This window comes from Apodemus sylvaticus, chromosome 22, assembly GCF_947179515.1.
Source record: "Apodemus sylvaticus chromosome 22, mApoSyl1.1, whole genome shotgun sequence".
Classification (NCBI taxonomy): Eukaryota; Metazoa; Chordata; class Mammalia; order Rodentia; family Muridae; genus Apodemus; species Apodemus sylvaticus.
The window spans coordinates 15,105,430-15,131,556 of NC_067493.1; the positions used below are offsets into that span (position 1 = coordinate 15,105,430).

General features: G+C 46.6%; 1 protein-coding gene across 1 annotated transcript in view; it reads right to left on the reverse strand.

Annotated features, from left to right (window-relative positions):
- The window catches only part of Rxfp2 (relaxin family peptide receptor 2), a 63,131-nt gene that overhangs the window by 27,900 nt on the left and 9,104 nt on the right, over positions 1-26,127 (reverse strand). Inside the window, exons 2-8 of the mRNA XM_052168886.1 lie at positions 17,256-17,488; positions 14,844-14,921; positions 9,939-10,044; positions 8,793-8,864; positions 3,467-3,538; positions 2,634-2,705; positions 437-508 (exon numbers count right to left, since the gene is read on the reverse strand). Coding sequence (XP_052024846.1) covers positions 437-508; positions 2,634-2,705; positions 3,467-3,538; positions 8,793-8,864; positions 9,939-10,044; positions 14,844-14,921; positions 17,256-17,488 — 705 coding nt within the window. The remainder of the gene's footprint in view (positions 1-436; positions 509-2,633; positions 2,706-3,466; positions 3,539-8,792; positions 8,865-9,938; positions 10,045-14,843; positions 14,922-17,255; positions 17,489-26,127) is intronic.

The window sequence follows — 26,127 nt, forward strand, 5'->3', positions numbered from 1 at the left end:
GCAGACTAACTCTAGTCCCAGGGAGGGGGGATCTGATGCCCTCTTCTGGCCTCTGTGGGTACTACATGCGTGTGCACAGACAGGCAGGCATGACACTTGTGCACAAGAAATAAAAATAACACATCTTTTAAAAGAGTTGGAACTGTGCTCCTATGCAATCCTATTATGCTTGGTTCAGTTTAACTAGGATTTCAGGAAATAAAAGCAAACCTTTGTTCAACCACTGCAAATAAAAGCATGGCAGAAGAACAGCATTGAGCAGCAAGCTTGAGAAACACATTGTAACCGCTCCGGCCACTGCCTCTGACTCGGCAACAGTAGCTGTGACCCGAAGCTCCGCGAGGATAGGCTGCATGGCTGGTTAGAAGGCATTTTCTTTAAGGCTCCTCTTTCATAGACGGGTATACTCAGAGAAAGGGTGGGGGGTGATACTTACAAGAAAAACAAGGAGCTTAATCCCGTAAAGGACCTCTGTGAGATTCTGGTGATCGGGTTGTCATCTAAAATTCTGACAAAACACATCAAAAATGTTTCCAATGTTAGTGATATTTCTGAAAGAAACCCAGAAAAAGTATAAAAGGTCCACAAGACTCCAGACTCCCACCACCTGAGCCGCTCCTTCCCCATGGGACACAGGTATCTTTTCCTTGATTCTAGGATGGGACACTGCGTCCTCCAGATTCCCACACCTCTTCTCCCAGCACGTATCAAGTTGGGCCTGATCTCTCTATCTCTGCATCTGCCTGACAAGCATTTTCTGCTGTAATGGGCTCCATAGGCACTCTGAGCTGCTGGTTGGCTGAATGAAGGAGGGATGCCTCTGACTCGGCAACAGTAGCTGTGGCCCGAAGCTCCGCAAGGATGGGCCGCGTGGCTGGTTAGAAGGCATTTTCTTTAAGGCTCCTCTTTCATAGACGGGTATACTCAGAGGAACGCCCCACCTCAGATAACATAGCAGCTATGCACTGTTCATCTCTGGAGGAGGCTGTGTGTATATCTTCATCCCAGAGAAGAAATACATATGGTTGAAGAGACAGATGTGTCGAACCAGATTTAAGCATCACCCAGTGTTTACATACGTTGGAATGTCACACAGCACCTGCTTGTATGAACAATCTTCATGATTTTATATATCAATTAGAAAAAATTTAAAATGCACTTCCTTAATGCGATCTTTTTCACATGCTAATTTTTCTATTTAAAAAAAAAAACCCAATTTTTTTTTTTACTTGCAATGGGCATGCTCATCCCCCTCCTCCCATTCCTTCCAGTCCCTCCTCCCTCTTCCCCTTTTCCCTACCTATGCAAAATTTGTATTCTTTTTTATTTTTAAATCCTTTGAGTCCAGTATGTGCTCCGTATACTCTGTGGTGTGGGTCCATCCAATGACGCATGGTTCTCCCACCAACAGGAGAGAAAACTGTTTCATCCACCAACAGTAGAGAAAACTGGCTCTCCCTCTCCCAACAGCTATCGATTGCCAATAGCTCCTCAGTGGGGTGGGACTTCATGCCCCCCTCCCCCTCCATGCCCCTCCCCTTTCTCATGTTCTTCCTTGCTCCCCCTTTCCCTTTCCATGGGAATATGCATTTTGAGGAGTTGGTGTGGCATCATGAATGAAGCACCAGCAGGCAGGTGCGGTCCTTTAACAGATGGCGTCTTGTGCCTTCAAAGAGTAAATGATAGTATAATTCTTAGAAAAATCACATTTTAAAAATTTACTTTTGTTTTATAGTTATGGGTGGTTTTTTTTTTTTTTTTTGGCCTGGATATACAGTCTTTGCATTATGTGCATGTCTGGTACCCACAGAGGCTGGGCATGTGACAGTGCCCAGAGCATTCCTTGAAAAAGAAGGAGTCATTGAGACAAAGTCCTGAGATGATAAGGAAGTTGCTTGGAACATTAGCCGGCGGCCAGGCTCACACTAGGTTTAGATGAAACCGAAGCCCTTCCGCCAGCCAGGCCAGGTTGCAGCCACTGAGCAAGGCGACAGGGAGCCTTCTACAGCCCTTCCCTTAGTGCGCCAAGGAAACAGGAACAGCTGCGGAGAGGTGCCTGGAGATGGAGGCTTGGCCCGGGGAATGTGCCAGGGCTTATTAGATTCTCAAACTTTTCTCCGGCCCCTGGGGACCAGAGTACGCCCCAGACCTTTGCTTTCTAATACAGGTTTCTAACAGAGGGGTGTTCTTCCCTCTCAGGGGCACTGGCAGTGTCTGGAGATGTTTTTCTGTTGTCACAACTCTTAAGAGAAGTTGCATTTCTGGCACGGAGTGAGCACGGGCCTCCTGCAATACATGGGGCACCCTGTCTTCTCCGGAGCAAAGAACTGCATACGTCAAGATGTCAGGACTGCTGGGGTCAAGGACTTTCTGTTCTTGGTGACCCTGGATGGCTGCCTGGCTTGGCCAGGCAGTCATTGGGCGCCGAGGCTCCCCTGTAACAACATGGCAGAATTCCTGCTTCGTCCACCTGTCTTACCCTTGTCTGAATTGCTCAGACAAATGCTCCAGATTATATGTGAGTCAGAAGCATCCAAAACCAGAGACATCCCAGCCTGGAAACTACCCAAGCGTTGCTGGAAATCACTAGGACCCTGAGCATTTGCAGGAGGGAGGAAAGCCAAGATACTTACAGCCAAGCAAGCTGATGCAGGTCTTTGAATATCCCCGGCCTGAGAGAGGTGATGCAGTTATGGCTGAGGTACCTACGAACAGTACGGGTGGGTTCGTTAGGCAGACTCCACACGCCCGCAGCCACAGGTAGTTAGATGGGGCTTTGTAGTCTGGATGTCTGCTGCTTCAAGCATGTTCTGAATGAGCAGAAGCAGAGGAAGGCGGTGGGGGAGGGATAGAGGGGGACAGGGTGCGGGGGACGGCCATGAAGCACCCAGAACTAGGAGCCCAGACTGGGTCACAGTATGACCAGGGCGAGCAATGCGGCCAAGAACAATATTGGGGATGGTACATTAGGTTGGAGTATAAAGAAAAAAAAAACAACAGAATATGTACAGCAATTCTTACTTGTGCCCTTTTTTGGTTATATTCTTGGTACGTTACTATTTTAAGACATATATATTCAGTGAGCAATGGTGGGGGTGGGGGCTGGGGATAAACTGAGATGCTGTGGTAGTGGTCTAACAGCATGATGACGACCATAGTAGCCTTGGGTAATTATTTACATACAGTGAGGAGAATATAGGGGTTTTTTTGTTGTTGTTTGTTTTTTTGTTTTGTTTTGTTTTTTTTGTTGGCACAGAAGATCAAACCTGAGACTTCACATCTCACATCAGGCAAATTCTCTGAGCTACACCTTGTATGATCTAATATGATCACCTTGTAGCCCTCAAAGATTTCTTCCATTTCTCTGCACCCCTCAGTTCAGCATGGAACCCCACCCCACCGGAGTTTGCCCTTGCAGTCTTTTCTTCAGTGAAACCCATGGGACGGTGATGAAGGAGTTACTCACAGTATTTGTAGATTATGTAATCCAAGGAATGCTCTCCTGGAGATGTGTGTGATGCAGTTGTGCTGAAGGTATCTGTAGGAGCAAGACAGGAAAGCCAGGTGATTACAGTGTGCGGGCTTTAAGCTAAAATTGTGTAATGAGCAGTTTTGGTTTTTCCACCTAAAAGGACCTGGGTGAAATCGGATGAAGCAAGACAAGGCATGTGATGAAGACTGGCTGTCTGTGATCTGTACCACTGAAGTTGTGTGTGTGTGTGTGTGTGTGTGTGTGTTGCAACTAGTCCTCTTTTATTCAGGCAGGAGCTCCAGCAACCATCCTTTCTAGCTTGTGGTAACTGCTGGCCATGAGAGACCGAGTGGCCTTTCTGCAGACTGTTAGCACCACGCTGCACCTTTAGTTCCTCATTTGTCTTCATTGTGTTCTCACAGACAAAAGAGGAGTCCTTTGGGCCTTTTCTAGATGTTAAGCAAGAAGCAAGTGAATCAGTAACGTGCTCAGGGTTCCTGCTGCTCCTGGACCAGGGCAGTTATGTTCTGTCAATGTCCAGGACTCTGAGTTATGGCAACTTGAAACTACAGAATTGATTCAGTAATAGCAGGACTGGCCCATCTGTGGGAAGAACACACACTTCCTGTCTTCATTATGCCATAGGAAGTCAGCCCTGCAATAGGAAGTTAGCCCTGAATCTGTATTTTCTAAAACCAGCCTGGGCAGGAAACAGCCATACTGACAGTAGTGATGACTACGTAAGTTGGTCTTGATTTTGTATGGTGTGTGTGTGTATGTGTATATCTCTGTGTGTCTGTGTCAGTGTCTGTTTGTGTATGTCTGTGTGTGTGTGTGCGTGCACAGTTATGCTGAGGACTGAACCCAGGTCCTCATGCAGGCTAGGCAACCATTTTACTACTGAGCTACACTGCCAACCCCTACATAATCTACTTTGCTTTGATGTCCCTCATTTCCATTTGTAGCGATGCATACAGTATTGCACAAGGCTGTGCTAATTGTTACTACGAAACCATGGGCAAAACATGTATTTGCTGTCTAACTAGACTTTGAATTTCATTCTACTGAAGTTATTTTCTGTCAGAGCTTCCCAGCCTTTCCTTAGGGTCATGAGTATGCTGCAAAAATAACAAGAGTTGAACATCCTTACGCCCCAAGGCATTGAAGGAAGAAGCCAAAAGCAACCTCTAGTTCATTAGCCATCCTCAGTGCAAAAACAGCCATACTTCATGTATATCCCTGTGTGGAAGGTGGTGCTGATGCGGAGCATCCGAATCACACCCGTACCCACGTACAGAGCGCCAGTTGCAATCCCACAAAGGAGACTTGAGAGAAAACATGAGCTCACGTGTCCTAACCCCTCCCTCTGACCCCAAATGCCTGCCTGCTTCTTGCACTGTGTCTGTGGTGAGTTGCTTCCCAGTACAGCAGAAACCCCTCTTTGGGCTTAAGATCCTGCTCTGCATAGGACAGACGACAGACAGACAGTGATCAGTATCTGTCAGAACATCAGAGGGCAGGAGTATCTAGACAGAATGAAAGAGAATGTGGTAATTTAGATAGCAATGCACAGGAATCAAAACAAATAGGCGTATGATATGTTAGTAATGGGGCCCACTGAGATTTCTCTTAAATATAAAATCCAGTTCCTTTTTATTTGAGATGATTTTTAATCTGAGGGTGCAACACATGCTTTTCCTACTTGGCGAAGAGATGCGCTCAATTGCAAACTGAGTCTGACCTTGTGCCTTCATGTTAGAAGCCAAAGGAAAGAGAAGTTCAAACCCAGGATCCCTGTGATTCCTCTGCCTCCCACAGCCAGTCTCTACAACTTTAAGATTCCAGTTCCTTAAATAACAGAGCTGCTCTTTTGAGCTTTAGCTAACAGCTATCACTGTGGAGAGACTGGGCCTCAGGCGTGGAGTCTGAGCTTCAGCTAACAGCTATCACTGTGGAGAGACTGGGCCTCAGGCGTGGAGTCTGAGCTTTAGCTAACAGCTCTCACTGTGGAGAGACCGGGTCTCAGGCGTGGAGTCTGAGCTTTAGCTAACAGCTATCACTGTGGAGAGACTGGGCCTCAGGCGTGGAGTCTGAGCTTCAGCTAACAGGTATCACTGTGGAGAGACCGGGTCTCAGGCGTGGACTGCCTGAGACTGAGCTGAGCGTGAACTTCAGCTCTCTCCATGGTGTCTGCTTCCTTTGCCCACAAGAGCCATTTAAAGAGTAAGAATGGAAGCATGGCATTTGGGCAAGCAGCGCCTCGCTCTGTTTCAAACAAACGTGAGTCTGTGAAATGTCTGTCACACTGAGCGGCTCCCTAAGAACAGAGTCCCGGATCACGGATGCCTGGTCTTTCACTTTTCAAGCAGAACACCGAGGACTTGTGTACCAAACTGAAGCAACTAAATGCTCTAATGTCGCGCATGTTCGTGAGCTATTTTTAAATGTGACACAATGTACTTCAGAGCCAGGCAGTCACCTTAAACTATGTCTCATTGCCAATGATTGATTGCATTTAATAAGAACTGAGGTTAAGAAGAAATACCTAATTTTTATAAGACTACTTTCCGAGGAGGAGAATGGCTTTTGGTTTCCATGGAAGCAGTGACAAAGCATACAGCCGACCCCATAAATTGTATTTTATTTCTCTGGAAGGTCATCTCAAACTACTTCAACTTTAGAAAATCCCCGCACTTTCAGAGATTATTAAGATAACAAAATTGATCCACAGTGAAATAAAATTTATATTCATTGAGCAATGTTTATTCATCTGGCAATTAAAATTAAATTTTGATGTAGGGTATTTTTTTCTCTCAATGTCAGAATGACCGGGAAAGCACTACGGGGATTTAGAGGGGTCTAGACTAGAGATTCAGTGGACAGGAAGTTCTGTGCTGTTTCAGGGTCAGCAAGGAGGGCTAGCCTCTATATTTTGGGCACCAATCACACAGCTGTTTTAATGTTCTTCCTTCCTGTGGATAACAGCTGGTCCAAGAAGGGATTTGGACGAGGAGGAAGGGCTTGGTTAGAGATGCCCATTGTCAGGTCTCCTGTTTGAATGTGCTAGTGATCCTCCTCCCTCCTCAGGAAGAAAGCATAGGATGGAATCATGCTCAGGGCAGGACAGCACATCTCAGTAGGAACTCTGGGATGTACTGACCAATTCCTCTCCATCTCTAGGTTTTCATTGTGATAGCTTAAGTACTATTGGGTTCATTAGAAGCCCTGGCCTCTGCTTGTATTTTTCCTACTACTTAATTATACGTCTTAATTGAGTCCCTTAACTTTTGTGCACTGGCTGACTCATGTCTAAGGTGGTCTAATTGGGAATTCTTACAACTTCTATGACACTTGATGCTAAGAGTTGGCTCCTTCATGTCCCCCAAAGACTTATGTATTAAAGGCTTGGATCTCATCTTGGTTCTGTTGTGAAGGACACAAACTTCAAAAGATGGGACCAGAGAGAGGCTTTCCTCTTATTCTCATTTGTGTCCTAGTAAGGAGGTTTGGACCTTTGTCTCACTCCATGACTCCAGGACAGGACCCCTCTATCCTGTACCAAAACCTCCGAAACTGTGATCAAAGGAAGGTGGTTCATAATAGTAACAGAAAGCTGACTCATTCCTTAAACACAGATTGTAAAATAGAACTCTTGCCATTCTTTCTGTGACTGCTGTTACGTTTCATCTCTGGTGAATATCCTACATGCAGGGCAAGGGCAGTATTGACTGAAGGAATGCGTGACTTTAGGAGTTACTAAGATTTGGAAGCATTGCAGTTATGATTTCCTCTCTGGGGGACTCCTGTAGCCTAGGACTAGTAAGTAGCTATGCCAGTGTGACAAGACAGTATGACCTATTCTAGGATGAAGCGGAAGGCACTGACTGCATCTGGGACTGCGGAGATGATCACCAGAGCAGGTAAGTTGATAATGATAGCTCTGCTAGGTGGGATCCCTCCAGGGACTTCCTTTCTTGTTTAAGAGTACCTGTCTTTAATTTCATGAACATGGAGTCACTGAGAGTATTTCTAGAGACTTCCCTTTTATGCTAGGCGTTGAAGGATAAAAGAAGAAAATATTCTGTCAAAGATCGCATGTGAAGCTTTCCTATGTTAGCATTAGAACCTCCTAGACTATTGGCCCTCTTGGCAGATGTAGCATCTTCAGAGACCCAGAAGAAGACCCAGAGGATAGAAGGACCAAGCCACAAACCTGTGAGTTTTATACCCGCAAATGTCAATAGGAGACATTATGGTGACCTATCTGACTATTTAAACACTCCAGTATGAAGATTATGAAGGAAATTAACGCGGGGCTGGAGAGATGGCTCAGTGGTTAAGAGCTCATCCAGAGGATTCATGTTCAGTTCCTAGCACCCGCACCATGTGTAACTCCAGTTCCGGAACTCTAATGCCCTTTTCTGGCCCCAGTGGACACTACATGCATGTGGTGCATGTGAAAAATATATAGCGTCCTTTATAAAAGCAGAGTGAGGATTATGGAGAGCTTTGTGAGGAAGGAATGAAGCAAAGGCATTTGGGTTGTATCCCAAGTGTCAAGTTCATGAAACTTGGGGTGGAAACTGAGGGCTCCTCGCTGCTCTCCCACAGAGACTACCCACCAGTTCCAGGTCCTAGTTGTTGTTTTTCTTGGACGCTAGCAGCGTGCAGTCTCTTTCTTTCTCATCGAATACTAATTATTTTATTTATATACAAGTTATTGTGTTCTGTCCTCACATAGACTAATATCATTGGCATTACCATCACCACCAATACCACCACCATCATCATTACTTTCATTATCACCACCACCACTTCTACCACCACCCTCATCACCATTACCACCACCACCACCACCACCACCACCACCACCACCACCACCACCACCACCACCACCACCATGTCTTTGCCCTTATTATTCCAGGACTGAGGCTGTATGCTCTCATTACATGTTTTAAACACAATGATTAGTCTTGCCTAATCTTTCACTCTTTTTTAAATTCAAAATCAGACCCAGATCCTCTGATCCTGCAGTGTTATTCCTGAATAATATTAAGGAAAGACTTGAGGCTGTGTATTGAGATGGTTTATCTGAAGCATAAGTCAACCCTCTGAAACTGGTTAAGTGAAACTGTGCTCTAAATCATGAAATGGAAGCAAAGCCTCCTTTCCAGTGCTTTACCTTCTAAGCTTAAGTTTAAAACCAGAGTTAATGATACATATGAAAGCTACTCAAACTCAAATCTGTTCTCAGATCAAAAGCATCTTAAATACCACAAGATCTTAAAGCACTGTAAATACACCCTTCGCAGTTACTCACATCTTTCTGAGTTCTGTGTATTTGCTGAAAACCTTGCCTGGAAGTCTGTGAATTTTGTTTTTCTTAAGAGATCTGAAATTTAAAAAAACATATTTTTGTTACTTTAAGGAAAGCCCACGATGTAGTCCAGGCTAGCCCAGGCTTTTCTTCACCTGCATCCTATACACACACACACACACACACACACACACACACACACACACACACACATATATGGATTTTTCGATTTGGTTTTTTCGAGACAGGATTTCTCTATGTAGCCCTGGCTGTCCTGGAACTCACTCTGTAGACCAGGCTGGCCTCGAACTCAGAAATCTGCCTGCCTCTGCCTCCCAGAGTGCTGGGATTAGAGGCGTGTGCCACCAACGTCCGACTTTATTATTTATAGTAATTCCTTGAAAGTACCATCTTCATAGTGCAGGTGAAGCAACTAAGGCACAAAGTGAACAGTGACTTCACTACCCTCCTGTGACAGACAGGTCATCTGCAGAGCTAAGGATTCTAATGCAGGTAAGGTCCCAAAGCCTTAACCACACCTACAGTCTCTGAAAATGAGGCCCTATCTGCTAAAAGCTGGTTTGTATGCGCCACTGAATGTTTGGCAAGTGTCTACTAGGTAGCAGCTGGGATTGTTACTCAAGGTCTGTCTTTTTCTGTGCTCTAGATTTAAATTAAAACAGGCTGATGGAAGACAGGATAGTCAGGGGAAGGGGTAGGAGATAGAATGTGCAAAGGGACTCAGAAGAAGCAAGGTACCTAAGGGAATACCTCGGAAATATGTGTTGCTGGCTAGGCCTTGAAAGAACAGAGTGACTGTTCGCCACAGAAAATGGAGGCCTCAGCCTCGCCTATTGCATTGCAGACACACTGACTGAGCATGCCTGGGATACCTGAGAGAGTCGCCCTTGATCCCACCCTACACCTGAGGTGCTGCTCGGGGTTTGTCTCACGGAGCCCGCCCCACACCGGGCAGGGCCTGGCCTGACTGCTCTAACTGCCCTGCGAGCCTGGGGCACCAGGCACGAGGTCATAAATACATATTTTAAAAAGTACTTTCAGTTATTTGCCCATTTTATTATTCATAATATATTAGGGTTTTCCATGGTTTTATGAGACTTTAGGTACAAATATCTTGTTTTTACTCACAGTAATGTTACATTGCTGGAAACCTTTGGCACAGCTTTCAAGTTGGCCTTTATACATTCCAGTTCATTTTCTCTGCAGTAACAGTGCTGTGGATACTGTCTGAGAACTATGGAGAAAAGACACAAAAAATTGCACCAGAAAAAAAATACTCTTATTTATGACAGCAACTAACATTTTTCTTTTTTCATCAACTACATAGCAATTTATATCTATTAATGGACCATTGAGCCTTTCCTCAAAACAAGTAAAAAAAAAAAATCTCTCCAAATCAGATATAGACCAGTTACGTGTTCCTCTCTTTAACTCCAGCAGTCATCTCAGACATATTGAAGAGGTGAGCAGGAGAAAGCCACAGGCCGTGTACTGAAACGGGATCAAGTTCTAGTCAACGAAAAGCGTCATTGAGTACATCTCCATGGTAATGACTTCCTATGTCATGAGGCACACATGAGAGAGGAGCAGAGAGAGACAGGATTTCTACGGCGTCTTTAATTTCTCTGCCGACCCATGGGTATTTGATTTGATGCAGGTAAGGAAGTGGAAGTTAATTTTTATTTATATCACTATTATAATTAATTTACAAACTGTTTAGACATAGGGTCTTGTTATATAGGACATCGCCTTCGGCCTTGACCCCCTGGGTGGTGGCATTGAATACATGTGCCGTGGCACGGCCCAGCCTACTGTCACCCACGGAGCCGTGAGTGCAAATCCCCTCTGATTGCTCTTTCTTTCTTCTGTCACATTTAAGGTGAATTTAGCAAATCCACCCCAGCTATTACTGAACTCCCACTTACTGCAAGAGATGCCTTCAGTGTATAATGTTTTAGATGATATGATGCAGTCTGCATCATAATTAGCTCATCCCAATAAAGACAACGTTAATATGTTTTGTTTAATGTTTATTGACACATCAGGAATATTATGGACGTATTATTAGATTGAAGATTGGTCAGAAAGCACTTGCCAACAAAAGACTTTCATGTGGTGAAGCTGGGTGTGCTGCTTAAAGCAGAAACATGGCAAGACAGAGTGGTTCAACAGAGATGGTTCAGTGGCTAGAGCATTGGCTATTCTTGAAGAGGACCTGGGTTCGGTTCCCAGCACCCAAATGGTGGCTCACAACCGGCCTGTAACTATGTTTCTAAGGGATCTGATGCCCTCTTCTGGCCTCTTCAGGCACTAAGTATGGCTGCGGTGCATATACATGTATGCAGGTAAAACTTACACATAGAAATACAAATAAGCAAATCTTTAAGAAGGCAGAAATGTGGATGTTTCTTCACCCTCCGTATCCTGCAATGCAGTCAGGCCACTGCCCACTTCTGTGGATGGTCCTCAAAGGCCACCACCCACATCTGTGGATGGTCCTCAAAGGCCACCGCCCACGTCTGTGGATGGTCCTGAAAGGCCACCGCCCACTTCTGTGGATGGTCCTCAAAGGCCAGTCCCATCTCTTCTTTACTCACCCAAGACATTTCCTGGACTTAGCCTCGTAGCCTTTGTGTGCACTTGATGTCATAATAATCATCACCGACTTCATTCTTTCCCCTCAGTTGTCCCAGGTCCCCGTTGGTTGTGCATCTGTCTTGTGCCTGATATAAGACTCTGTAGTGTCTCTGCCTGGCCTTTACCACTTAGTGGCCAGTAGCTACCCTCCCCACCCACCCAGAAATTCTGACAGTCATAGCAGACATGGTGTTCCAAACTCGACTTCTCTCATCCATGATCTGCCTCTGAAGGGGCCAGTTTGGAACATCTGGTCCTGATCCTGAGTGTTTACTTTTACTATTAAAAACTAAAAACAAAAACAAAAAAACAGAAACAGAGACCCAACCCAATCAAACACAGATTTGCCATTGTGTGTGAGGTGAGCTCCAGACTGTGTTAGGAAGAAGCTGTTGGAATTTTGACTTTTGATTTCTTACTAATCTTGTCATTTTTTAAATTATATTTTTATTTTTTCTTTTTTTTCAAGTAGTGGAAAGATTTTTTTAATAAAGTATCAATAAGGCAAGTTTTAATAAGAGCAAGCACACAGGGTAGGAAGTGACCGTGGTCTTCATTCTCACACAGGTGTCTTTTCCACGTGGGCGGGGTCCTGACCTCATGGTCTTTCATGATTGGCTAGTTTTTAAAGAATTGACATAAAGAAAATAAGGGGACTGGCCACTTAAACTCAAGCATGTAGCAGGGCCTTTGTGTAAACAAAGGTTTCACAGGGTGTGTGGTGGGGCAGATACAAAGATTTGAATTCCCTGTCATAAACAGTTTTTATAGCACTTGGTAGAAAAAGACTCTTTTACTATTCCTTACAAATTCCTCCTCTTCTCTTAAACATTGTTTTCCTTCAAACTCTAAGATGTTTCTCATTCCTTCTTGGAGGGAAAAGCTGCTGTGCAGTGGGGTGTCTGTGTAATAATAGCTGATAAGAAAGAAGCCCGGTCAGGCCCCTGGGACAAAAATGAGTTATTGCGTCTGCTGCACGGTTGGTTTCAGGTGAGCCCTCTTCCTGCGGGTGGCCCCTTGGCCAGGAGATTGGCCTGCACCAGGCCAGAGATTCTATTCTCTTGGTCAGAAGGAGCTTCCTCCTAACAGGCCTTCACGGATGCCTTAACATTCCATCTCCTGAAGACGCCAGAATCATCCACGGCCCAGAACAGTGATCAGTGCTCTCAAACACATTTGGTTCCTGGGCCTCTGGCAGGGATGAAGCTGCCGGGAGTCCGAAGGGCAATTCTGGCTTTTAGTCAAGAGAGACACTGGTCATTTTTCTTTGGGGTCTTTACCTAGCCAACTTCTACCTGCAGCTATAAAATATTTGTTTTATTTTATTATTTTACTCCGTGTGTGTGTGTGGGTGTGGGGGGTCTTTACCTAGCCAACTTCTACCTGCAGCTATAAAATATTTGTTTTATTTTATTATTTTACTCTGTGTGTGTGTGTGTGTGTCTATGTGCACCTCATGCATGTAGTGCCATAGAGGTCAGAAGAGTCATCTATCCACTTAGAGGAGGTTGTGAGCCACCACATGGGTGTTGGAGCAAGGTCAGGCAGGGCTCTGAACTTTGAACCATCTCCACACAGCCCAGGCTGGCTTTGAACTCAGGATCCTCCATTGTCAGACTCCAGATTATTGGGGTTACTAGTGCATGCCACCCTATCTGGCATAATTTATTTTTATACATTATATATCCATGTCTAAGAATATAAATAAGCTATAAACTAGTATAATAAAGTGCATACGTCAGTCTTTCCCAGTTATGGGGCTTGTTTTCAGGGGCCTTGTGGACACCTAAATTCACAGATGCTAAGCTCCTTTAAAAGTGATGCAGTATCTGTGTAGATCTTTTAACGGATCTCTGGAGGCTTTGTGATGCTGATTACCGTATAAATGATGATGACACAGTTGTACCACTATTCACATATTTTACCTTGTTGTATGATTGTAGCAATATATAATATACATTAAGGATTAGTGATTGGGAGATTTTCTGTACACGTTCAGCACCGATGTGGTTCTGATCGGACTGTTTCTGATTTGGAGCTGGTTGGCTGCACAGTTGTGTGACCCTAGGGAAGTGTACTGACTATGCACTGTTGGCACAGGGTTTCATTGTTGTTGCCTGTTTGCTTGTTTGTTTTTGAGTCAGTGTCTCATTCCATGGCCCTGGCTGGAACTCACACAGATTACCTTCTTCTGCCCTCCAGGGTGCTGGGATTAAAGATGTGCACTACCATGTCCAATGTTTGTATAGCATTTAATGTGCGCACATCACATATGTAAATGAGATGTATGTATTCTTACATATGCCAGACTATATGTACACACATACACACACACACACACACACACACACACACACACACACACACACACACAGTCCAACTCTATAACAGTACAGAGACCAGCCTCCACAGTGTGTGCCCCAGACACTCTTCATTAGAGCATTCTGCAGACTCCTGAGTTCAGCCCTCCTCCTAGCTCGGGTTTGTAGGATCTCAATGCACTCCTCTGAAGGCTTTGTGCAACCCACACTGGTCAACTCCCCGCAGACCCGTTACCTCTTCTCTCTCCAGGGACTTCAGGGCCATCTCAGTGCATTGCTTGGAAGAGTATTCCCATCCCTGGCAGAGCCCTCATTTCTTACAGTGGTCCTCCATGCCTCCCTGTACAGCCTGGGATCACCACGGCTCAGCAAGAATGACTTTCTAGCTATCTATGATATTTGTGAGTTGGGAAGACACCTTAATCAGCACTGTCCTTTCTGTGTCTGAAACATAGTGTGAGCTGTTTATTGAAGAAAAAATCAAAGGAAATGGAACCTTGACATTTGTCACAATTATTATCCGTGCATTCTCATGACCCATACAGTAACACCAGGAGTGAGCATGCATAGACGGGGATCTGTTCTTCCTCCCCCACCCGCCCCCAGGCCCACAGCAGACAGTAGAGTGGTTACCAGTGAGATACAAAGACACGACATCGACCTTCTGAAGGCAGCTGAGCTGCTACAGCAGTCCCCACTTACCCACAGGGACACGTCCCAAGACGTCCAGTGCATGCTTGAAACCAGAGATAGTGCCAAGTCCTCGACTGACTGATTTCCCTCTGCCTACACGCCTCTGGGACGTCCATAAGTCAGGCCAGCGAGATTAAGAGTAACTGATAACTCTATAGAAAAATGACGACAGTATTCCACGACAAAGGCTATGTGAACGTGGTCTGTCTGTCTCAAGGAACCGCCACCGCCATTACTATTTTGCGACTGCAGTTGACTACAGACCATTGCAGCAATTGATGGACAGCAAAAGATAAGAGGGGGCTGCTGTTCCCAGAGAGATCCATGCGCCACAGTCAAGTTTTTGCAAAGCGGAAACCATCTTTGAACCCCCACCACTTACAGCACTCCTGTGTCAATGTCACTTTACTGACATTCCCACGGACTGTGCCAAATATGGTCGTCCATCCACTAGTGTCACCTGTGGGATGGTGAGTGATACGCGTCAGTTAGTCTGGAGATCAGAATCCACACCACAACACAAAAGTACAGAACAAGACAAGACAAAAAAAAAAAAAAAAAAAAAAACCTGCTCTAGCAAAAGAACCAACGGCTGATTCTTCTCACAAGGATTGCAGATGCGTGTTTCCCAGCATGTACAGGGCCTGCGTTACCTTATGTGGCTACAAATGTCTTGATAAATAGTATCCATTTCTAATACTGACATTTTGGACATTTGACCTGAAATTTGGGGGTTTCTGGAGACCGCTGACTCTATTCCATTCAGGTGCTTTGCCTTGTGAAGACAGAAGGGATGTGTGTTCTTCCTTGTTTTGTTTCGGTGGCGGGGTTTGAACCTAGGGCCTCACATGCTCTCAACACGGGCTACACCACTCCTTGCCAGGAGTTATTTTTAAATAAAGCCAAAACCCAGAATACCTTTCAGTAAAGAGTGTGGAGTCCTGTTGAGAGAAATATTAGTTGCCTCCCTTTATCCTGCCTTAATGTCAATTTGTCATTTGCTATTGTGAAATTCTTATTTGCTATGTCCTTATGATAAAAAATTGCATATGAATAATATATATTTACAAAGAACCAGGCCCATTTTGGAGCATCCTTAATTGAATATGTACAGTGAAAATGTAAGATTTGCACTGTAATCGATGGTACCGGACACCACATGAATTAAAAAAGTAAATTTACGCAGTTATTTTGAGGCTCCTTTGATCCCTGATATCTATAATTTATCTTTATTCCTTTTTCATATCCTGAATTGTGCTGCTGTGATACCTCTAATTGTATTACAAGCTATTCGATGTGCTTTCTTCGGTTTGGTTCAGAATGTCCTGGTGCTGGGTAGATAAACAGATGTGGTCCTTAATTCCCTTGTAGCAAAGAAGAAATCTTGTTGGCTTGTTCATTGATAATCAGAGAAGCACCTGTGATCTGAGCACAGGTTAACTGCTTATTGTGTACCCTACTGAGCACAGATTGAGTGCCTACTGTGTACCCTACTATCCTACATTCTGGTGGTAACAAAGCAAAGAAGATTCTTTTCTTAGGGTGCTTGCATCTGCCAAGAGATGGCAATGTGACACACATGGCTCTACATGGCTGGAGATTTACCCATGGGCATGTCCAGGAGGAGAGGGACACCTGAGCTGAGTCTTTTTGTCTGTCTTGGGTATTATGGATTGAACTTAGTGCCTACTGCATTCATAGGCAAGCATTCTCCCCCTGAGCCTCTGAACTGAGGGTGAAGAGGAACAGGAGTGGGCTGTGGTGGGTAGAGTAGTGGTGCTTCCAGGTACCCAGGCGGGAGACAGCAAGTTACAGACAGCCGCTTGCCACTCCAGGATGTGATCACCCTGAGGAGAGCTGGCCTTGTGTGGCAGACTGGGAAGGGCTGAGTCTCAGCTTTGACTGTGACAGACTTCACAAGTTAACCTCTAGGCCATCAGTTCTTCTCATGGACAAATAGATTTGATCAGCCGAGAAGTACGGTCTCAGCAGATGGCCTCAGCTGGGCCTGGGAGGTAGGAGCTGGGCGACCTCCTCACACTTTCTGTGCTCAAGTCACGTGGCCTTTTCAGTTCCTTCCAGTCAGCCTTGGAGCCTGGTATTTCCTCTGCCTGAATGCTGTTCCTCCAGAATCTCTCCCTTCAGGCCTTTGTCCCTCCCTCCTGTTTTCCTTCCACCCTCCCTTTTTCCTTCCTCCCTTCTCCCCCTTTTATTTTGTTCTCAACTCAAGTCAGTTTACTTTAAAGTTTTCCTTGATTCTGTCCTTAAAATGAGTTTCCAAGATGCTATTCATCTCTGAAATTCACGGTCCTTTCTCTATAAGGTTTATTCTGCTCATCTATGTACAGCATTATTGTTTTCTTAGTTCGTCTTGGCCTATGAGCTCCGAGGTCTAGATTCTCATTTGTCCCTCATGTCTTTTTCGCCCACTGTGTCCCAGTGCTGTGGGGCAGCCCTGGACCTAGCCAACACTCAAGGTCAGTCTGTACAATCGGTTAATTCCCCAGGCTAGCCCAGTGACAGTTTATGGGCATTCTCACAGATGAGCAAAGTTATTGACCACAAGGAAGCCTCTTAAAATTGAATTATGTGAACCAAAGTAGAATTTGGAATGTCATTTTGATTTTTTATGGGACCATCTTTCTGATCTTAGCAAGCTCCAGGTCTTTTAAAAGTCAGGTCGTTAGCCTGAATGCAATGGACAGTGGACGTTAGATCCCCCTCCCAGTTTCCCTCACTTACTGGCTGGCCCACGGTTTAGGGAAGCAAGTGCAGTGTGATGGGGAGGACTCACCACAGTTGTCCTCGTCAGCGCCATTTCCGCAGTCATCCACGCCATCACAGTGAAAGGCTCGGGGCAAGCACTTGGTGAGATTCCCACAGGGAAAATGCCCTTTGGGGCACAGAGGAGCCACTGTATTGCTATCAGCCAGTGCAAAATCTACATGAAAGATGAGAGAGGGCAGATTCAAAAGTCTTGCGTTAAGAAACCAGACGTGATTGTGGCTTGACCTCACTGGCGTTGTCCTGTGGTAAGAACTCGATGAGGATCATTCTTAGAACACAAATACGGAATAACATCGTCAGTGACCCCAATTGAACCTAACACTAGCTATACCATGGAAGGCCCATTTTGAATTTTCACTTAGGGGAAGTAATTGCAAAGAAAGCCAAAGTGGTTGCTTGACTGTTGCATGGAGTCAGGGAGGTATTTAGTGGCTGAGGCAGAAGGCTACAACCATGTTTAAATGAGAACAAAGAAATCGATTTATGCAGATATATAAAATTTAAGTGGGAGCTTGAGGGAGCACCTAACTGTCATGAAAATAAGGGTGACAGCCCTAGCAATAACTCTCATGTTGAGGAGGTACCAAGCACCAACACTCTGCTGGGTAGTTATCTCAGTTACCCCTCTCCAGCCAGAGAGATGTAGATGGGATTGGTAAGCTAAGCATTTTGCTTGGGGGTGTCTCCTAGGTGACTTGGGTAAAGTTTGATTCTACCTTCTTGTGTCAGGGGCTACTAGTCACCGCGGGGAATCAAACCTCCTGAAATATGTCTTTCCAAGAGTAGAAGGCATTTATGAAGAGAAATTAAAAAATCATCTTCCCAGAAAGAGGGCATAACAATGAACAAGTGTTGAACCCAAGTCTAGTTGGACAGAGGGGTGCAGACAGGAAGTCCAGCAACCTTTTACAAGGCCACATGCCAGGAGGCAGGGTTTACAAAGCAACCCCAGACATTTAGGCATAATGAGCATGCTTTCCAGAAACAAATAGACACGCTCTTTGTAAATTGACTACTACAACTGTGGAAGTCTTGAGGTCAGGTTGAAACTTCACGGGTTTGTTTGGTTCTTTGAGAAGGTTGCACCCCATCCAGCCCCTCCGCCAAGTCCTCCCAACTCCCCTTCCCCGCCCCCAGCCCTTCCCAGCTTTTTGTCGTCCTTTTCATTTATCCCACTAGAGTCCGGTTTGTGCTGCTGGTGTAGCCTTGGGAGATTTCAAGGGAGAAGAGACAGAATGAGACGATGTAAGGGGTGAAGGGGGATAGTAGCAAGGCTTATGTAGGGTAAAGGGTGAAGGGCGGCAGGGGAGAGGAGGGCGGGCTTGCAGGTAGGGATAACTAACGCTTGAAGGCATTTCACAGTCCTAGAAACCTGCTACCCCAGAACACTCACACACACACACACACACACACACACACACACACACACACACACACACAGAGGTCAAATGCTCCTCTAACACCCTGTGACCCAGCCACAGTGTCCCACCAGACACTACAGGCTAACACATAACACTCCCCACACTTAAGAGAGCAAGGGGACTCTGAAATGGCTAGTTAATTATGACCTGTTGAAGGGATGGGAGAGGTGTTGGCTGTGCCTGAGGATGACGTCACCACCATGGCCTGGAAGCAGAAAAGAACAACGGGGGGGGGGGGGGGGGTGTTCAGTGGCTTTAGCTAGGCTGGCCCTCACTCAGCCTCACCCCCTCCCCAGTTATCTCAGTGAATGCTAAAGGAAATGGAGCCTATCAATACTCTGATTATCTGCTCAGACCCTTAGACCCAGGGCAGGGGACTGAGGTGCACAGTTTACATAGCAAAGCAGAGCTGATCTCTAGGTTTTCCCAGCATCCCTAAGTCCCTGCCTGGCACACCCTGCCCCCGACTCTGAACTTTCCAGCCCAGGGGCTGGGCTGCCCTGATCCCTATATGAGCCAGACATTTTGGCCTCTCCTCCTCCCCTTCCTCCTCCCCTTCTCTCCTCTCTGTGCACACATCCTTTCTTTCTTTTTCTCCCCTCTCCCTCACTCTCCCCATGATTACTTTCCAAGCCTCAGTCCTTGGGGCCAGTGAACTCTCCTGAGAGCAGCTTCCCCATATACCTGCCTTTAATATGATCTAATCTGGCTTGAACTGCCTCATTTCACTGGAAGAGAAATAACCTATCCATGATCGTTATGAAGACGCTTTTATCTGGGTCTGGGGAAACAGTCGTCTGGGCCTTCCAGTATATGGTGCCTTTCAGAGAGATTGCATGCCACAAACCTCTTTGGAGGCCTCCCTGCTGACGCTCCAGGTCACAGAGGATGCAGGTGTCAACAGGCAGGTGTGACCCTGGGCACTCAGGCTGTCTGACTCACAAGTGCACACTCAGCTCCCAAGGATGTCATTGGAGAGGACAGTAGGAATTATGTGAGCTTAGCTCCTAGTCGAGATGACCCTGGAGCCGGAGCCAGTGCACAGAAGCAGGGCAGCTGTTCTCCCCCAGGGACAGTGATGTCATCGAGCACTCCCCGAGGCTCTCACAGGTGCACCTCCTGGAACTTTCCTGATGGAGGAGGCCAATCTGGCGTGACCCAAAAATGCTGGGTGGGGGTGGGGTGAGGGTGTCAAATGGGGAGGGTCAAAAAAAGTGGAGGAGAGGGGCTGACCACAAGTGTCTCCAACTGCCCATTGTATCTGCCAAGAGTTTCCACTTCCCGCTCCATGGTGGCATCTTCCTGGGACATTTCTAGCTTTAACAGGATATGAGAGGGAAAATGACTGAACTTAGCTCTTTACTCTTTGCCCTCAGTCTTCTTCATGTCTGGTATCACTTGATGCTCCGTTAACTTTTAAAGAAATAAACTCCCACGGGAGCTAAAAAAAAGGAAAGATCCCCTTTCAAAATTTGACCTAGCTAAACGTTGTAGACTCCCGTTTCAGGTCTTAGTAAATAAAATCCAGGGCCCTGTTCATACTATGAAATTTAAATAATAATTAAGAGTCCTGGCTGTGTTTGGCACATACTGAGGGAGACCCACCAGCCATCTGGGGGGAGACATATTTTGCAGTCTGGGGCTCCTGCCATCGCTGGCTGAAGTAGAGAGAGGCAGTTTGACTGAACCTCGGGGGTTACAAAAGTGGAGGTTGCCAACCTCAAAGTGAGGCGGGTGGCTTCCAGAGGTTTCCACGGGACCCCTTTGGCCAAACGACAGCAGTGGGGAGGTCTGGGCTCATGAAAGGGAACTACTGTCCAGGTCCCCCCATCTCCAGTCAGTGCTCCAGCTGTGCACTGATGACATAATCGCTCTGCAGCTGCCTTCTAGAGGAGCCAGCTGGGCTGCTGCCCAGGTGCTGTGGTTGCCAGTCAACGCTCTTCCTGGGCTACTGGGAAGAGATGTGTGAGAAGGGCCTTTTAGATTTGCCATGTAAAAATCACTAAAGATGGTCAGGTCCCTGTTTCGATTTTCAGACAACCGTGGTGCTTTCTGGGACTGAGGAAAGCCATGTGTTCTGAAGAACCAGTCTGCCTCCAACTTAGGCTTGAAAACCAACTTAGAGTAAAGACAACTCAGTTCACTCCTGTTTATGATTAAACCTCTGTTTCTCTAGGACGGGGCTAGTCCCACCTGTAACCTTAAGTGGGAATAGTTCTTTTCCGCCTGTCGCAGGCACGGCAATCGTGTCTTTGTTTCAAGGGGTTGTTTATAACCACCTTGCAACCCTGCCTTTGTTTCAGAAGGTTATATGACCACCTCTGACTACCTTGGTAAGACACCTGCTGTTATGACTACCCTGTTATGCCCACCGTGCAATTATGTTTTTGTTTCAGGCCATTATGACTAACTTGTTATGCTTATGTTCTGCGCCTGTGATTGCACTCCGCAAATCCTCTATTTAGAAGCCCTCTTTCACCGGAGCTATAAAAGCCTTGTCTTCCTCATGTCCAGTCCTGACTTCTCCAATCCTGCTTTAGGGGGAGGCAGCCCAAGTTCATGGGGAGGAAGGCTCACTTTAATGAACTTGGCCGTGATGATTTGGGTCGGCGGTCTTTCTTCTCCCATCTTTGGGATTAATGGTCCCCCCCACACCAGTACCTTCCAGAGAGGGCATTCCACAGACGGGACTAAGTGACCTGTGTGGGGCTGCTCACCTCAGTGAGGACGACACTGTCGCTGAAGGAGGCCACGGAGCAGAAGTCACCAGCAGGGCCTCAGCAACACATTTCAGACTTAACTACGAACGTCCAGGAAATGTTAACTGGGCCTCATTTGTTGCCAGTCCCCCCTGGGTGCTGAGTGGGGTGCAGTAGCTCTCTCTGGTAGTTCGCACTTGATCAGTCCATTTTCTGGAAGCTCTTCGACTTCTGGCAAGTCAGAGCATCTGTAAACCCATTGTTTAGAGCCCAGGCTAACCACAAACGTACAATTCTCCTGAATTGCTGTTAGGATTCTGTCTAAGCTCCAGCCCACAGTCACCAGGCAGCAGCCCATCCTCTGGCCCACTATAAAAGGGGCTGCTTGCCCCTCCTCTCTCTCTTTCTAACTCTCGTCTCTCTCTCTTGCCCTCTTGGATTCTCTTCTCTCCCCATTCCTTTCCCTTTCCCCCCTCTCTCCACATGGTCATGACTGGCCTCTACTCTCCTCTCTCCTCCTTTCTGCCTTCCTTTGCCTCGACTGCCCCCTTAACTCCCCTTCCCATGCCCTAAATGAACTCTATTCTATACTGTACCTTCACGTGTCTGGTTCCTCAGGGGGAAGGGATGCCTTGGCATGGACCAGCCGAGGCACCCTTCCCCCACACCTCACCACACCCCACACGGCATACTCTTACACCACTTTCTTTCTGATCACAACAGTAGCTTGGAGCGCAGAGATTCCCAAGCCTGTTGGCATGCCTGCCTGGCGGTGTTCTGGTGTCTAAAAATCCATCTTGTTGAGTGTGATTAGAGTGTCTGCCTTCTTTCTGAAAGCTGCCCAAGACTGAGAAACTCAGAGAATGCCCAGTGAGTGGGTGAAAGACAGAGGGGCAGGGCAAAGTGTGCCGGCGTCAGACTAGATGAATCCCTGACAGGGCGACACTGAGAAGAGAGAGGAAGGGACCTCTGTCTCATCTCTTGTTCCTCAAATTCCGAGGTCCCAGGCCCTGTCTCAGAGAACCTTCATCGTTCACTCTTCTTCTGAGTGGGGAGTCTTCCAATCAGTTTACAACTTCCCCCACGCCCAGGGTTCCTGACATGCACCTGCTCAGGATGTGCCCTGCTAGGCAGAGCTACACAGTGAGACTTTATCTTAAAAAGGAGAACTGGGGCGGGCAGCCGACAGACAAACAGACAAACATTGGTCTTGTGGGAACTCACATGGGTAACAGGCCAACGCTGGCTGCTGGCCGTGGGTAGAAAGGCAGTGAAGACAATGGCTTGTCATTCTTCTGAGAAGTGACCTTTTAAAGGGGAGAAGACTGTGTCTCTGCCCCAAAGGCAACTGGATGTAATAGCATTTGGTTTGTTAACTTGTTTTGAATATGAGGCCTGATTATGTTCTGGCTTGTTTACATGTGTGTGCCTGTGTGGGTGTGCCTGCGTGTGCGCCTACGTGTGTGTGTGTGTGTGTGTGTGTTCATGGGTCTGTATGTGCATGAGTGTATGCCTATGTGTGTATGTATATCCCATGTGTGTATGTGTGTGCCATGTGTGTATGTGTGCCATGTGTGTAAGTATGTGCCATGTGTGTATGTGTGTGCCATGTGTATATGTGTGTGCTGTGTATGTATGTATGTATGTGCCATGTATGTATGTGTGTGCCGTGTGTATATGTGTGTGCCGTGTGTGTATGTATGTGCCGTGTGTATATGTGTGTGCCGTGTGTGTATGTGTGTGCCGTGTGTATATGTGTGTGCCGTGTGTGTATGTATGTGCCGTGTGTGTATGTGTGTGCCGTGTGTGTATGTGTGTGCCGTGTGTGTATGTGTGTGCCGTGTGTGTATGTGTGTGCTGTGTGTGTATGTGTGTGCCTGCATGTATGCACTACGTGACTGCTCAGGTGGCACCTTGGCATGGGCCTGCCAAAAGACCCCCTTGCCACATTGTATTTCCTAACATCTTCTTAGCTCCTTAATTCATTTGCTGTTTTTAAAATAAAAGAATAATAATTGTGGGGCTGGGCAGTGTCCTAAAGGTCGGAACTTTCTAGGTTTTTTCATTTCTTTGAACAACAAATGGAAAAATTTACAGGAGCTTGCAGGCGTCATGACTATTTTAGCTTCTGAAAAGGTGCTCTAAAATCTCTGTCACCTTACATTTCATACGCATTCATTAGAAACATAGTATTCTTGTATCCAAACGTTAGAACGACTCTCCCCAGAGAAGACAAGTCAATCCTTCCACAGGATTCCGTCTGCTTTCTGAGACTCTAACTAGCAGCCATGATCAGGGAGGGGCTGGTGGGAAGCTCCTCCCTGACAGAGGCCTTTGGGACACAGCGTTGGCAATGTTGTGTGAGAAAACAGTCTGAAAATGTCGCTGGAATTCTCAGGGGTCGGGGGGGGGGGGGTCAGGCCTCTCGTTTTAACTCAGGCAGATCGTCCCCTCATTTGTCAATTGCCTGCAACTTCCCTGACAAGAGGGGCCCCAGGGGTGGAACTCCTGGACCCTGGCATTCAAATAGCTATACACACAGGAAGTAAAGGCAGTCGACTTGCTTTAACTCTGTAAAATCGTGGCTGGCTCCATGATAGGTTTCCGAAGGCAACGATGCTTGTCACGGCTGGCTCGGAATTACACCGGAACACTAACCTAACAGGTAATCAAGAGGCTGAGACACTGTAATGAATACCAGAAGGGGGTTACAAGTGTTGTCACCTAAAGATGTAAACCCGGATGTGCTGGAACAATAAGCTAATAAGGAGAGAAGCAAGATTTTCTACACAGCCAGACGTAGGTAATCAGCAAACAATTAGAAAGTAAGATGACCAAACAAACTTTTTTTTTGTTTTGTTTACATCATCACCAGCTACACACTTAGGGATAAGCCTAAAGCACGTCCTACAAGGTGTTTATGTAAAGTGTATCCTTGAGAAAAACCAGTGATGTAACTAAATAGTAGAAACAAGAAAGAAGCGTGAGCAGATGGGGTGTAAGGGCTGGAGGACAGGGAGGAGGGCTTAAAACGCTGCTGTCTCCAGGGCACGACTCAGACATTGCAAACTCGATCGCCCAGCAGCTGTGGTTGCCTGCACTGCGCATGCGCAAGGCCGAGCCTGTCAACAATTGTAGACTGGGGAGGGACCCCTAGGGGCCCTACCTCTCCCAGCTAAACTGCTGGTAGATTCTGGGACAGGTTATGATTAGATTGTCTCCACTTATGTACCCAATGGGACCCACCAGGCTCCAGCAGCCTGGGTTAAAACACTCCGTGGGACAAACGAAAAGAGGCATGGTAGTGAGAAAGCAGGCGGCAGAGCGGAAGAAGGGTTACAGATGCCTGTGAGCCACTGTGTAGATACTGGTAACCAAACCCAGATCCTCTGGAAGAGTAGCAAGCGCTCTTAACCCCGGAGCCTTCTCTCCTGCCCTCCTGAGGATTTTAAAAGCAGCGATAGACAATTCGGGCAGGCTATGACGCCTGTAAGCCCTGACACACCCCGGGAACGCTCATGAGAGCACCTGCTCTGGAAAACAGCATCGCACCATTTGCTGAACTTGAAGCTTTTGCAAAGTGTACAAATCGTCAGACTCTCTCCGAGTCTGCAGAAATGTGTGCAAAGTGTGCCGGAAGACACCCCTCCCCACCCCCACCCCTGCCACCAGAGCATTCTCAAAAGCACCAGTCAGCACAGGTCCCAAACTGGGAGCAACCTAAATGTCTTTGAAAGGAAAGATGTGCAAAAGATAGTGTGGGGGGGGGGAGGGGTCCCTCAGTGGCATACTACGCAGTCTGGAAAAGTGCCAACGTGACTTCTGACGTGTTTATAAAACAGAAAGAGGAGGTGTGGGGGAAGGGGATATCTCAGTGGGCCAGGCCAAGGCATCCCTTCCCCCTGAGGGAGCAGCCACGCACGCGACGGTATCGTATAGAATAGAGTTTATTCAGGGCATGGGGAGGGGGGTTAAGAGGGTGGTAGAGGCAGAGAAACAGAGAAGTAAATGCCGGCCATGGGCACTGGGAGAGAGGGGGAAAGGGTGAGGGGACAGAGCAAGAAGGGAAGAGCCCAAGAGAGCAAGAGAACAAGAGAGGGAGGAGGGGCAAGCAGCTCCTTTTATAGTGGGCAGGCCTACCTGGCTGTTGCCAGGCAACTGTGGGGGTGGAGTTTAGACGGACCGCTAACAATTTCACTGGCCAGGCTTCCTTTACTTTTTCTAGCTATTTTGTCTTTTGTCAGGAAAACATTCCCGGAAATATGCCTTTTATGGTGGAAAGGTACTGAGATTTTTTAAAAAATATTTTATTTATATGAGTACAGTGTAACTGTCTTCAGACACACCAGAAGAAGAGGGCATGAGATCCCATTACAGATGGTTGTGAGCCACCATGTGGTTCCTGGGAATCGAACCCAGGACCTCTAGAATAGCAGCCAGTGCTCTTAACCACTGAGCCATCTTTCCAGCCCAGTACTGAGATTTTTTTTTTTATGCACTGTTCTTTGCATTGGAAATACATTTTGTTTTCCTGTTTATTTCCTCCTTATTTCGTGTTCGTTTCTGAAGTCATTTCTGGGGAAACCTCCTGAACCTTCCAAGGCTCCCACTCCGGATTGTGAGCCTCCCTCACAAACCACCTCGGACATCGTTCCTTGGCCATCCTTGCAGCGTTCGCTTCTAGTTGATTTTGTTTTTGTTTTTTGTTTGTTTTGTTTTTGTTTTTGTTTTTGTTTTGTTTTTCACACAGTGCGACAAG